The sequence below is a fragment of the Suricata suricatta genome, chromosome 17 (genome assembly GCF_006229205.1).
Source record: "Suricata suricatta isolate VVHF042 chromosome 17, meerkat_22Aug2017_6uvM2_HiC, whole genome shotgun sequence".
NCBI classification, from domain to species: domain Eukaryota; kingdom Metazoa; phylum Chordata; class Mammalia; order Carnivora; family Herpestidae; genus Suricata; species Suricata suricatta.
Window position 1 is genome coordinate 10724050 of NC_043716.1, and position 14399 is coordinate 10738448.

General features: G+C 56.4%; 1 protein-coding gene across 2 annotated transcripts in view; it reads left to right on the forward strand.

Annotated features, from left to right (window-relative positions):
* Window positions 1-2801: 2801 nt before the first annotated feature.
* The window catches only part of SREBF1 (sterol regulatory element binding transcription factor 1), a 21213-nt gene continuing 9615 nt past the window's right edge, over window positions 2802-14399 (forward strand). The window contains exon 1 of one of the 2 annotated variants that reach the window (XM_029929341.1): window positions 2802-3119. In XM_029929341.1, coding sequence (XP_029785201.1) covers window positions 3029-3119 — 91 coding nt within the window. In that variant the 5' untranslated portion in view covers window positions 2802-3028. The remainder of the gene's footprint in view (window positions 3120-14399) is intronic. The other variant, XM_029929340.1, reaches the window with a different exon arrangement.

Consider the following 14399-nt stretch of genomic DNA (forward strand, 5'->3'; position numbering starts at 1 on the left):
CAGCCCGGTCCTCCTGGGATTGTTGGGAGGAAAACATGGGTTAACATTGGTAAGCATTCAGAGATTGTTGCCAGTGCAGACACAGCCTGCCAGCATCACTGCCGGCCAGGCTGGGACCCTTGCCCCCTCCTAGGCACGCCAGGACAGGGGCGCCCCACCACCACAGCTTGTGCCCCTCCGTCCCTGGCGCACCCCTTCCTTGTATGAGTCCCGATCACCCCAGCCAAGAGGGGTCTGGTGAGCTTGTTTGGGGGTCTCAGGCTCTTTAGGGGTAGGACCCCCCCCCCCCCCGCCCCGTCTTTCCTCATTCTCGCCTTGAGAATTGCCCTTGGTAATGTAAGGCTGTGAGGCAAAGTTTTGTCTTTTCAGTTGCGAAGATTTAAAACACCCCACACCCTAACAATGACCCATGGCAGGGGCTTCAAGTTCAAATGGCATTTCTAGCCTGGGCGGCAGGTCAGGCTTGACCTTGCCTTTCCCTCTTTCTCCTAACTCCTGCACGTATGGCAGGCATAGTTAGTGACTCCCGCTCTTTACATAGAGGGCAAATTCATGAGCAGGATGGTGAGGCAGGTGTGCTGTGACAACTCCAGCACACCCCACGTGCCTCTGCAGGGTGAGTGCGGGAAGGTTATTCTCGTTTCACAATCCAACAGCCGAGGCTCAGAGAAGTGGAACTGGCGCCTGGCCGGCCGCTAAGCAAGCAGGTGAAAAGCCAAGCCAGCATCCTGACTCTGGAAAAAGTTTTGTTTTGTTTTTGGTTTTGTTTTTAGTTTTTATTTTTTTAATGTTTTGAGAGACAGAGAGAGACAGCACAAGCAGGGGAGGATCAGAGAAAGAGGGAGACATAGAATCCAAAGCAGGCTCCAAGCTCTGAGCTAGCTGTCAGCACAGAGCCCAAGGTGGGGCTCGAACCCACGAACTGTGAGATCATGACCTAAGCCGAAGTTGGATGCTTAACCGACCGAGCCACCCGGGCACCCTTTGTTTGGTTTTTTAAATGCTTATTTATTTTTGAGAAAGAGAGAGACAGAGAGACAGAGCATGAGCGGGAGATGGGCAGAGAGAGGGAGGCACAGAATCCAAAGCAGGCTCCAGGCTCTGAGCTGTCAGCACAGAGCTCGATGTCAGGCTCAAACTCACCAACCATGAGATCGTGACCTGAGCCGTCCAGGCGTCCCTGGAAACAGTGGTCTTTATAGGATTTGTTCAGCACCCATTCCTCTCCCCACTCCTCCCTGGGAAGGGCTGTTAGAATGTTCAGGTTAGTCACCAGATTCCCAAGGCCTCGTGGGTGCTTGGCTCCTGCTTGGGGTGGTCGGGACTAGGGTAGGGGGGGCAGAATGAAAGGTGGCCGGGTAGAAGCCAGATCTCTCTATGCTCCCCAGCAGAAGTTCATCTGGATCCTTGGGTGGATCCCAGAGCAGGGCCACTTTGGGGGAAGATGTGGTTTGGAGACCCCGGTGGCTCCTGGCCAATCTTGTTGTGGGTAATTTTCCACAGCAGCCACTTGTGGGAAGGACCCAAAGAGAGCTGCTTGTGCAGGCTGAGCCCTTGGGACTTGGGCCTCCAAGTCTCTCCTGGCCAAAACACCCCCTCTTCTAGAGCGCACCACTAAGTTTACTCCCTCAGAAGGCATGGCCAGACAAGCTATATCTGGAGCCTGAGCAAGACAGTATTGGCGCTGGCATGACTCACTGAGGTCAGGGGCTAGGAGAGACTGGGGTCCAGACCTCAGATGGGTCTTCTTGGCTACCCTCCACTTGCATACTTCCAGGGACATGCAGCTCACTGCCTTTCCAGTTTCAGATACTCAAATGTTCTACTTTATCTCAGTTCATATCCATGGGTCCCTCCCCTGCCACCTAGCCCTGTCCCCATTCCACAGGGCCCAGGGTTTGGTCTCCAGCCATTTTCCTAGCCAAGCTGCCTCCTCTGACCCAGACCCAGCCTGTCGTGGTCCAGGGCAACCTGGCTCAAGTCTAAAGCACAGTACGCCTCTTCCTTGTGTCCGCATCCTGGTTGCCCCTAGAGGTAAGCACCAAGTTTGGCGTCAGATAGCCCTTGGGCCCCACACCCTGTTGCTGCCCCTGGGTAGCTGTGTGCTTGGGCAGTTAGAACTCTGGGTCTTCCTCTGTTCCTGGTTCCTGAAGCCAGCTTACCTCCAGGGGCTGGACTGGGTCCACTGGCTCCCAAATCCCTGTACTGTCACCACAGCTGGATCTGGGAGGAAACCTGACTAAATCAGGAAGGGAAATTCAAGTCTCTTCCAGGCTCTCTTTTGGCTAGCCTCTTATCAGGAGACCAATCTGATCTAAGGAAGGGGGGGCGGATTTGCAGGCTGATCTCACAGACCCAAGCTCCGCCCCCCACCCCATGTAATCAGTAGCATCCCAACCAGCCTATGGAGAAGTAGAACCAAGCTCCGGTTACAGCTGATGAAACTAAAGCACAGAGTTGGCCTGAGAGCTCACAGCAGGTCTTTTGAGCTCTATCTTGGACAGATCTGTCTTTTTATAAAGAGCCAAATCTAGGCAGTGAGATTTGTCCAGCCCCAAGTCCAGAGACCTTTGGGACAGGCCCTGTCCTGGAGTTTCCACCCAGACCCCTTGCTTGGAGAAACTGAGGCCCAGGGAAGGCCCATTGCCTGCCCGAGCGTTCCTGCAGCAGCGGGCCAGAGGCTGGATAAAATGAATGACTGGAGGGCACACTGATGGAGGGGCCAGTTTGCCAGGCTGACCGGGTAGCCTGGTCCCGGCTCTCTTCAGGTGGGGTGGGGCCGTCTACCCGGGAGGGCGGGGCCTCCCAATAGGGCCCCGCCTCCGCTCCGCCCTCCCTGCGGAGCCACAGCGGGGGAACCCAGTTTCCGAGGAACTTTTCGCGGGGGCCCGGCCGACACCGGGGCCAGGACAGGACACGAACGCGCCCAGGGGCGGCAGCGGATCGGGGCCGGCGGACGCGGCGCTCCCCGCGAAAGTCCGTACGCGGCGGCGGGCCCGGCGGGCCGCCCGGAGGAGGCAACTGCGCCATGGATGAGCCGCCCTTCAGCGAAGCGGCCTTGGAGCAGGCGCTGGCCGAGCCGTGCGAGCTGGACGCGGCGCTGCTGACCGACATCGAAGGTACGTCAAGGGCCCCCTGGGCTCCGCGGGAACCTGGAGCGTAGGCGGCGATCGGCCTTTGTCTCCCCGACCGGCGCGGGGCGCCGGCTCTGTACTGCGTATGCGGGGCTTCGCCGCGTCTCTGGGCCACGCGCGGTGGGCCTCCTTGTCCAGACCGCTCTGAGCCTCCCTGTGCCCGCCCTGGCGTCTCGGGCCACGCCTCGCCGGGTCCCTTGGAGGCTCAGGGCCGGGCACGTGCGCCTCGGCATCCCGGGCCCCGCGCCGCGCTGCCGGTGAGTCCTCAGCCCAGTGGTGGCCGCGGCGAGAGCTTGAGACCTGGGCGTCGCCGAGGCCCCGCCCCTGCCCCAGCCCTGACGTCAGCGCAGGGTTACTTGCGGTCATTCCCTCCGGCCTGAGAGTTCAGCTTGGCGCTGAGCTCACGCGCATGCGCGCGGCGCCTCCTCTTGTCTCTCCTCCCTCTCCCCCCCTACCCCGCCCCCGTCCGGTTCTCCTAGTCCAAGGTGGGCATAGCTTCTGCAAAAATATTTTGAAGATCTACTGAATGCCAGGCCGTTTCCTGGGCACTGGGGGTTCACAGACCAACCTGGGCTCCTTTTTTTCTTGGGAACACAGAAAGCTGCCAGAAAACCCGCAAACGGATATTTAGTTGAACGTTGGGGTGGAGCAGGGGTGGGGTGAGACCTCATTGAGCAGACTTTTGAGCCGAGACTGAGAGTCAGCCCTGGGCCGACCTGGGAAGGATGTTCTCTCAGCTGAGGGCGCGGCAAGGTTGAAGGCCTTGAGTTTGGGAAGTTAAGAGGGCTGCGCAGGGGTGAGGTTGGGACAGTCGAAAAAAGAGGATCCCCTGCAGGCCGGAGGACGGACTAGGGCTAAGGTTTACTCACATCTTTGAAACCATCATTGTTTGCTTGACAGGAGGGGTTTGGGGCCGGTGCAGCAGGTACCATTTGGGAAGCTGTGGCCCCATTTTGTAGACAGGTCAATCCACGGCCCCCAGGAGACTGCCCTCCATGGTGGCTTCGCAGTTTCAGCCACACTGGCTAAGTTGCACTTGGTCGATGGGGAACCTGAGGCCAAGAGCACAGGACTCAAACCTCCCACAACCTAGACAGACATGTCCATGGAGCCTGTGGCACCTGGGCTTAGCAAAACACACGCATCTGAGTCACCCATCCCTGTGTGACTGCAGCCTTGCATGGTGGCTCGGCTGGCTGCCAGCCTGGAGCCTTATCAGCTCGCCTTCCCTGAAGGCCCGGTCAGGGGCGGGCCTGGGAGGAGGGACCCTGACTGTGGGCCTTTTCCAAAGCAGCCTTCCCCATCGCTGGAGTGATAGACTCCAAAACCCCAGACCCTGGGGAGATCTGAGCCTGACTCACCTAACCATTCCACCAGCCCTGGGCTCGATGGGTATAGGTTGAAAGGCCGCATGACCAGGTGGTGAGGACCTGGGCTTTAGGGCCAGGACTTGAATCTGGACACTACTCACTTCCTTTGCCATCCCGCCCAAGTTCTCTCAACCTCTGAGCCTCAGTTTCCCACTCTGGATACAAGTGTTTCCCTTCCTAGGGGAGTTGGGAGAATGGAATCAGGGCAGCTGTATGTAGAAGAATACAGGTCTGGCATAGAACTTTCTCATTGACTCATTTACAGAAGCATTAGGTCCCGAGGCCCAAAGGCCAGGCCCTCCTAGCCACTGGGGCCTGGGGACAGTTGGGCACCAGCTCTTTTCAGTGAGGAAGGGGAAAGACTGGGGCCTCTTGCTGGTTGGGGCATGAAGTTTGCCCACCACAGCAGAAGATTTCTCAGCTTTTATGCAAACTTTCTGTCCCTCCCCCCCAGTTACACTGAGGGTCTTTCTCTTTGCATTATAGAAGAATTAGAAAGTTCAGGTGAGCAAAAATAAAAAACCAAAATCTTTCTCAAACCCATCACACAGAGATAAGCCATGTTAACTATGTGGGGAATTATTTTCTCTGTGTCTGTCCATATGTATACATATATTTAAAAAAACTTTTTTGGAATGGTTCTACACTCGTGATCTACCTTTTTTTTTTTTTTTTTTACATTTATTTATTTTTGAGAGACAGAGTGTGAACAGGGGAGGGGCAGAGAGAGAAAGAGACAGAATCCGAAGCAGGCTCCAGGCTTTGAGCTAGCGGTCAGCACAGAGCCTGATGCGGGGCTCGAACCCACAAACCATGAGATCATGACCTGACCCGAAGTCGGACGCTTAACCAACTGAGCCACCCAGGCGCCCCTCGTGATCTACTTTTTAAAAACGCCATTGAGGTATAATTTGCCTGCTCTGAGAGTTACCCGTTTTAAGTGTGCAGTAAGTTTTTACATTGACCAAGTTGTGTTGACCATCAGCAGTTAGTGTGGAACATTTTCATCCCCTCTGTCTATTTACAGCTGCTCCCTGGCCCCCACGCAGCCCAGGCAGCCGCTCGTCTACACTTTAATAGAGAATAGGGTCCATCAGCTCACAGCGGACTGTAAGCTGCTTTGTTCCTGTATCTACAGCCAGACAGCAGTCAAGTTCCCTGGTTTATCTACTTGGCCCCCCACTGATGCACATCCAGTTTGTGTTCTCATAAGCATTGCCGTGGACACCGCAGGCCGGGCTTTGCTGGGATGGACCCTTCTTCCATTCTATAGGCTGAACCTCTGGGAGAGCGATTGATGGTCGGAGGCCAGGCCTACTTTTGAGGCTTTCCCCTGCCCTTGGAGCGAGGAAGATTTGGGATCTGGAGAGAGGTGACGTGGGTGTGGGAAGGGCAGGGTCTCCAGGTCCCCTGAGATGACGGAAGGCTGAGCGGTGGGCCAGGCAGGCCTCGGGTGCCTGAAAGGGTGGATGCACTGAATCTTGGAGGCAGTGGGGAGTTTTGGGGGGTTGGAGCAAGGCACTCCATGCTTGGGTGACATGTCAGAAGCTTCCTCTGGAGGATGACAGCACTGATGGAAATGCTGCTGTACCCCAGGCACCTACTGACCTTTGGGTCCCCCCGACAGCCCTAAGTGGGGTAGACTTCAGATCTTCATCTTACAGATGAGTGCCTTGAGGCACACGGAGAGGTGAAGTGACTTGCCTGAGGTCACACAGCCAGAACCTGGAAGAGCCCGGATTCAAACCCCGGCTGTGGACTGCCGAGGCCATGCTCTTAACTGCTGTGCTCCTAAGAGTTGGGGGAGGGGTGTGTGTGGGAATAGAACCGGGAACCTTGGAGGTCAGTCCATGTGGGGCTCTGCTGGGGGCCTGGGAGTAGGTCAGAGAGGGGTCAGAGGCCATGCTGCCACCTCTCCCTTGCAGCCCAGGAGGCCTTGAGTCATGAGCCGGAGGACTGTCACCAGGGAGCCGGCCAAGGGCCTTGAGCTCCACCCAGCCCTGCTTTGCTGTGTCCTGTGACAGGTTTGGGGGAGGAGCTGCCGGCAGGTGCCTTCAGTCCTGTGGGTGAAGGCCTTGCCCGGGCCCGCAGCACACCTTGACCTCCGGTGAGCTCCCTCTTGTCCCCGGACCTCCTGTTCTGGCTCTATGCTTTGGGGGCCCTCGTGGCAGTGGGTGGAGGGAACAGGACAGCAGTGCTGGGCTGTGTTTGGGATTCTTGGTAAGCCCTTGGCAGGTTTCACTTCTCTGCCGATTAACTCATCAGATCTTGCACACGCTTTTAGGCGCAGAAGAGGCAAGTGGAGATGGGCTGGCCGAGTAGTCACCCTGGGGGCTCTGGTTTATCTGAAGCCTTTGGGAGCACATTTCATTCTTGCCTCTGCCTGGATACCCCTCACCTTCACTCTTTGTCGTACCCCAGGAGTCCCCCAAGCCAGGGTGGCCTTCCTGGATCTCACCCCTGCCCGCCCCAGGTCAGCCCCTGCGTGCTTTCTGGCACTCTCTGGGCCCTGGGGTCCCTCAGGCTTCCTGGATAAACCACAGGAGGCCTGCCTCCCAGGGCCCAGGCATGCCTGGCTGTTCCTGTGTGGAGAGAACACGCGCTGGGCGCCACTCTGCACGCCCCCGCCCCGCGTCTCTCCCCACGTTATTTCATGGCCAGTTCTTTCCCCGATCCCACCAAGGGGAAATACGGCACAAGACCACTCGCTGTCCAGCTCCCAGCTCCAGACATAGAACTCCTCAGTTCCCAGTCCACCTTGGCTCCCCAGTGCCCCCCAGATCATGTTCCTGTGTTGCAGCGTGGCGTCCCTGACCTGCAGGGCTTGCCAGACCTGCCTCTGTGGGGGATGGACAGGCGTGCTGGGAGCAGGTTGAGGTGTTTGGGAGTTACCTCTTGTCCAATGGTCACCTCGCTGTGACACAAACATCCTGAGTGACCCGGGCAGCCCCAGGCCGGGGTCACCGCCAGGCAGAGGACTGGACTTTGAGCAACAGGTGCAGCTCAGCTGGGAATGGTGGCACTGGCCAGAGGAAGTGTCTCTGGCCTTGTCTCCTGCCGGCCATAGGCCCGGGGATGTGCCCTTTAATCCCCAGAGCCGGCATTCATGTGAGACCTATGTCCTGTGCGGCTACCCAGCAGGGGTTGTGTGAGGGGAGGCGGGAGAGCCTTAGAAACAGATCTGGGGCTCCCAAAGGGGGGTCTTTAAAAATTATTTGAATGTTTATTTATTTTGAGAGAGAGAGAGCACATAAGAGCAGGAGAGGGGCAGAGAAAGAGCTAGAAAGAGAATCACAAGCAGGCTCTGTCCTATCACACAGGGCTTTAACTCATGAACCCTGAGAAGATGACCTGAGCCGAAACCAAGAGTCGGACACTTAACCGACTGAGCCCCCCAGGCGCCCCTGAAGTGGGGTGGAGGGTGGGGTCTTTGAGGCTGGCTCTAGGTGTGTGATTCCCGTGCTGAGTGGGACATGGAGAGTTTGTGGCCTGGAAAGGCCCACCCCTACCTGGAACCCTGCTCAAGCCCCCCACCCCCCACCCCAGTGACTCTCCAGCTGTCTCCCAGCAAACCTGTCCTGTCCAGTCCCATGCCAGGCTTACCCCTCCTGGGTCTCTGGGGTTCCCACCAGAACACGAGGGTCTTCAAATTCAATCCCTGCTGTGTGACCATGAACAAGGGGCTTAACCTGTCTGGCCTTCAGATTTTCCTCAGGGCACTAGGAATAATGATAGACGCATCTTGCTGTGGGCGCCCTGGTGGCTCAGTCAGTTGAGCGACTGGCTCTTGCTTTCAGCCCAAGTCATGATCCCAGGGGTCATAGGATCGAGCCCTATGTCGGGCTCCTCACTGTACATGGAGCCTGCTTGAGATTCTTTCTCTTTTCCTTTGCCCCTGTTCCCTTCTCGAGCAATCACTCTCTCTAAAAAAACAAACAAAATGGGGCCACTGTGTGGCTCAGTTGGTTAAGCGTCAGACTTTGATTCAGGTCATGATCTCATGGTTTGCGAGTTCACCCCTGCATCGGGCTCTGTGCTGACAGCTCGGAGCCTGGAGCCTGCTTCGGATTCTGTGTCTCCCTCTCTCTCTGTCCCACCACTCACACTGTGTTTCCCTCTCAAAAATAAACATTAAAATTAAAAAAAAAACAAAAAAACAAACGAACAAAAACCTCTTCTTGGAGTTGTGGACACCGGATGAGCTCATTAAGATCAAGGGCTTACGTAGCACAGGACACATAGTAGGCCCTCGACCAATTTCCCTCGTTTAGAGCACTTAACCGGGACCTGGCACCTAATATGTTTGCTTATTATCCAAAGAATCTATCTTGGAAGTTTCTATGGGCTGTAGTTCCATGTTCTGCACATTCACCATTTGATTCTGGGTCTCTGCTTGGGAGACAAGGTGCGGCTGGGTAAAGTGGGGAGCCTCCCACTTCCCCGCCTTCCCACCCCCTAGGGGAGCAAACACCCTGTCCTCAGCGCCATTAAAGATAAAGAGACTAGGGGCACCTGAGTGGCTTAGTCGGTTAAGTGTCTGACTGTTGATTTAGGCTCGGGTCATGATCTCGTGGTTTGCGAGTTTGAGCCCCACATTGGGCTCTGTGCTGACAGCTCAGAGCCTGGAGTCTGCTTCGGATTCTGTGTCCCTCTCTCTTTCTGCCCCTCCCCTGCTTGTGCTCTGTCTCCCTCTCTCTCTCAAGAATAAGTAAAACATTAAAAAATTAAAAAATAAATATACAAACATTAAAAAAACCCCAGCATGTTACCTTTGAACCAATACATCCTCTTCAGTTGAAAATAGGCGCAGGGAAACAACGCAAAAGGGGGAACTAGATACACAGCACTACCATTTAGAGAGGGGACAGTCCTTCAGCAGTAGGGGACTGCCCCCAAACTGCCAGTGTCTCAGGCCCCCAGGCTGGTTTTCAGCCACCAAAATGATGAGTATGTGCCCCAAGCCTTCATATGACAAGATGTCTGAATTGGTCCTCCCCACCCCCAGTTTAGTGGCCATCTTCCAGGTCACGGTCAGGGTCGTTTGGTGTGTGGTTGTTTGGTGTGTGCAGTGACACAGAGGAGGGAGGAACCTGAGAAGGTGACCTCGGAGCGAGTTTAGAAAGAGGAGCAGGAGCTTGTCAGGGAGACAAAGGCTAGTGGGAAGGACATTCCTGCAGAGGGAGCAGCCCGGGCGAATGCACGGTAGCACAGAACAGCATGGCTTGTTCAGAAAACAGGGAAAGTGAGGCAGGGCGAAAGCCCATGGCTGGAGACCAACGGCGGGATGGTGGCTGGCTGGCTGGACGACCCCTGACTCTGGTCCCCTCTGTGCTCAGCCCTGTGCTGAGTGATGCCAGCGGTCGGGCCCTCCCAGCCGAGGCCTGGCCGCTAACGGTGGTCAGGAGGGCTTCTGGGAAGGGCCAGCGGCAGCGCTGAGCCTTCCAGGGCTTCGTGCTGCCTCCTCTTGCGTGGGCTCCCCTCCCACCCCCGGGACTGGGGTGCAGTGCTGCCGGCAGGTTGGGGCAAAGCCGGCTGGAGCGGACGGGTGTTGGGGTCAGCGGGCCTGCATTTGAGTCCCAGACTGTCGTTGGCAGTGGCGGGCGCTGGGACGCACGGCCCCTCTCTGAGCCTTAGCTTCCTGGTCCGTCTTGAGGGCCCCTGCCCAGGTACGCTGGGGCTGCGGCCACGGCCCGTCCTCTTCCAGGAAGAGCCAGCACACATGTGCAGCCCCGGGCAGCCCCGAGCGCACAAAGGACTGTCTGTCCCGGTTGCATCGTGACCAGCTGAGGACATGCAAACCTGCTGACCTGAGTCCCCTCGGGTAGGAGCAGCAGAGAAGAATGGCAGGCAGGGTGTAGCCCTGTCTTCCTGGAACGTTGGGCAAATGTCCCGCCCCTGCCTGGTGCCCTTCATTGAACAGGCAGAGGTGGAACGTTCCAGGGGCCCCATAAACCCTGTCCCATGTCCTATCCTGTGACGGTGCAGCTTTATACCCTTCACTGTTCCTCAGAGCTGTGCGCCTTTGTGATCTGCATTGCACGGAGAGTTTGCAAATCCCTTGCCTGCCCGTTTCCTGGAGAATTGGTGTCCTTGGCTCAGGCAACAGACAAACTTGTGTTGGAATCCCAGCTCCTTGGCTGCCTCCCTGACCTCTGTCCCCTCTTTGCTCCCTTTGCTCCAGCCACACTGACCTCCTTGCTGTCTCAGCATCATCACACCACGCTTGTTTCTACCTCAGGGCCTTAGCACTTGCTGTTCCTTCCCAGGACATCCTTCCTCCCTCCTAGCCTAGTCTCTCATTTCATTCAGCTCAGATACTACCTCCTCAGGGAGGCTTGCTGATGACTTCTGGAGTGGCCCCTCATACTCTCTTTCTACGGCCTCTGTTCCCTCAGGGTGCCCATCACCATCTGCACCCACAATTCCTCCATGTATTTGCGGCCTGTTGGTCCCTGGAACATAAGTTGCACGAGAGAAGGTCTCTGTGCTATGTCCCTGTACCCCCAGTCCTGGCAAAGGCCTGACACACAGTAGACACTTAAGAAAAGGCAGCAGATACTGTCCGAGAGACAAAGCTGGGCTTCGTGGGCCAGGCCATGTGGGGCGCTCTCTGTCTTAAGAGGCTTGCAAACAGAGCTTGTTTGGAGTTCAAGGCCTCATGAAGGTTGGAGGGACTGGGGGCTCCTGTGGTGATCAGAGCTGGGCTCCTGCCAGTTCGAGGTATTGGGTCCTCCCGATTTCCACCATGGCTTCGCACAATAAACAGGCCAGAGAATAAAAGGCTGCCCCACATCTCCTTCCAAAGGAGGTTTAAAGGTAGAACCAGGGAGGGAGAGGGGCTCAGGTTTCCTGTTGGGCCCCAACAGAGCTGGAGAAAGGAGAGGAAGAGGGAGGAACTCAGGCTTGAGGGGGAAGTGAGGAAGGTGAAAGATTGGACGGGGTGCAAGATGGGCCTACTGAGGCCCAGAGCCTGGGCCTCCCCTTCCTCCCTGTGTTCAAGGAGTCCACGCAGGAGCCACGTGGGCCTCCGGGTCTTCCGCATCTCTCCTCATGCTGGAAGCCCTGTGTTCAGCTCTCGGGAGCGCGGGCCACCAGCTGGGACCCACGGCCAGACTTTTGGGGCCTGCTGTCCTGGTTCCCAGGGCTGGGAGTGGTACCTCTCTTGCCTCACCCTAGTCCCAGCTCGATTTCCTTTTCATAAAACAATTTCCATTAAATGGTCATGGAGCTCTGACTTGAATATTGCAAGTAATGGGCAACTCACTACCCGCCTTTAGTTCTAGACCATTTGCTGCAGAGGGACTAACCTTTACTGAGATCTTGCTGAATGCTGGGTGCTTCATACCCTTGCTCTCTCTCTTTTTTTTTTCTTTTTTTTTAGTGAACCTACAGTGTTATAGGAGTTTCAGGTGTAAAATATAGTGATTTGGCCATTCTGTACGTTACTCAGTGCGCATCATGCTAAGTGTGCTTTTCATCCACTATGTCCATCCCCCATCCCCATCCTCCTCCCTCTGGTAACCACCAGTTTGTTCTCTATAGTTAAGAGTCTGTTTTTTGCTTTGTCTTTTTTCTCTTTGGTTTTTTAAAATTCTACATATGAATGAAATTATATTTGTTTTGTTGGGACTGACTTATTTCACTTAGTGTCATACTCTCCAGCTCCATCCGTGTTCTTGCAAATGGCAATAGTTCATTCTTTTTCATGGCCGAGTAATATTCCATTGTACATGTTCCTTTTTCTCTATCTGTTTAGCTATTGATGGGCACTTGGGCTGCCTCCATAATTTGGCTGTTGTAAATACTGCTACAGGAAACATGCTCGCTCTTCTAGAACCCCATCCCTGGCACCTCTGGAGATAAGGTGGGGGGAGACTCGGGGAAGAGGAGTGACCTGCCTGGGATTACGTGGCAAGCGAGGTGCGGAGGAAAGGTCTGCCCCTGGGCCGCGGGGGGAGAGGAGCGCTGTGGGGCTTGCTCTCAAGTTTCCCCCCACTCTCAGCTCTGGCACCCAGCTTCTGCAGGAAGCTCCAGGGGTCAGTGAGGTGGGGGGCTGCTCTGGCCATGAGTTCAGGGCAAGGCTGGCCCCTCATATGCCACCAGGTGCCTTGTGACACGCAGGCCCTCTTTCCCGCTGCATCTCAGCACAGATGGAGACGGTGTCCTCTGCCCCATGGTCAGCGCCCCCCCCCCCCTTTTCAGGAGCCTTTCCTGACGCCTGCTACCCTCAGGGGATCTTTGGGTGACTATTCTCCCTCCTACCTCCTCAGGATGAAATGGGGACACTGCACAAAGATGTGGGAAATAGAAAACAGGCAAGAAAATGTGGAGAAGGATGAGACAGGAAGTGGGTGGCCCAGGCCAGACTCCCTCAGGGCTAGCTCTGGGCCTGCCCTGCAGAGCCTCAGGCCAGTATTTACTCGTTGGTCCGGCCACAATCTGGGCTCAAAAACTGGGAACACGGTAAGGAAGAACAGGGCCATGAGGGTCTGCTTTTGAAACTTGTGCCAGGAATTCAGGCTTCGGTGTCTAACCTGTCTTCAGTTACTCGGATGAGGTCAGAATCTTTCCAACAGCAATGCTTTGTTTTGTTTTTCTGGGGGGTGAGAGAGAGGGTGCGAACACCCACAAGCCGAGGAGAGAGGAAGGTGGAGGTGGTAGAGGGGAATCTCCTTACTCTTGGCACCCCTTCCAAAGCCATGGAAAGATCTAGAAAGATTGGGAAGTGGATGTGAGAGAGATGAGGCTGAGTTTCCTTGTTTATAGGTTGGTGGAGAGGGAGAGAGATCCGGGGCCGGAGAGACTCCAGGCCTGAGCACGGGGCCTGTCTGCCCAGGATTCAGCCACGCTCAGAGGCTGGAGGGGACAGAGACAGAGGAGGGGCAAGCCGAGTCGCAGTTGAAGGCTGGGGCAGGACTTGCCGGTTGTCTGTTTGGCCACAAAGCTCAAACTGGCAACCTGGGCAGCTGGCCAGGCTCTGTTCATCTGTATGTGTGTCGAACTTTGATCTTACTCAGAAGGGGAGGCCGACCTAGGTACCTCCTCAAAAGACCCCCAGAGCCTGTCACCCCTGCCTTCCTTACCTTCTGTCCCAGGGATCGGGCTGCCTCTTGGCCTCCCAGGACCCTACAGTGAATAAGTGAGTCAGGCTATACCTGGTGATTGCTGAGGGGTTGTGAGACCTTAGGGGTCAGGGCAGACTTCCCTGACCTCCTTCCCTCCACCTCAAACCCAGATTTCTCTGCAAAAGGACATCTGTGCAGAGGGACAGAGGACTCGGGTTCAAGTGTTACCTGAATGAGTAATGTGGGATAAGGGTCTTTCTTCCTCACTCTGGGCCTCAGTTTCCTGGCCATGGCCAGTTATTAGGCATCCATGTGCAGGGGGTTGGCGGGGATGGCCCCAGAAAGGGGAGGTCCCCACACCTAAGACCAGGCAGCCCTTGGCCTTAATTCAGCGCTTCTTGGTACTGAGCACAGTACCCCTTTTCTCCTTCACTTTTCCCATTCGAGGTCAGGGAGATGTGATTATCCCATTGTCTAGAGAAGTAAACTGAGGCCTAGGGGAGGGGACCCTCCCAGAGTGTCTTCGATTTCGAAAGAGTGTTGGGGCATCCCTGCCGGGGCCTCTGGCCCCAAGCCCGCTCCGCGCGGCACTTCGCGGATGTGATTGGAGCTGGGGCTTCTGGGGGCCAGTGACCGCCAGTAACCCTGGCGGGTGTCGGCGCCCAACGGGTTAACGGCCCGCGCCCGGGAGTAACCCCGGCCCCATTCAGTGCCGCCGGGTGAAACCCGAGCCCTAGCCGCCGTCGGGGGTGGGGCGGGGGCAGGGGCGGGGCCCAAGTGAGGCAGTGGCGCGGCCGCTGATTGGCCGCGCGCGCTCACCCCATGCCCGG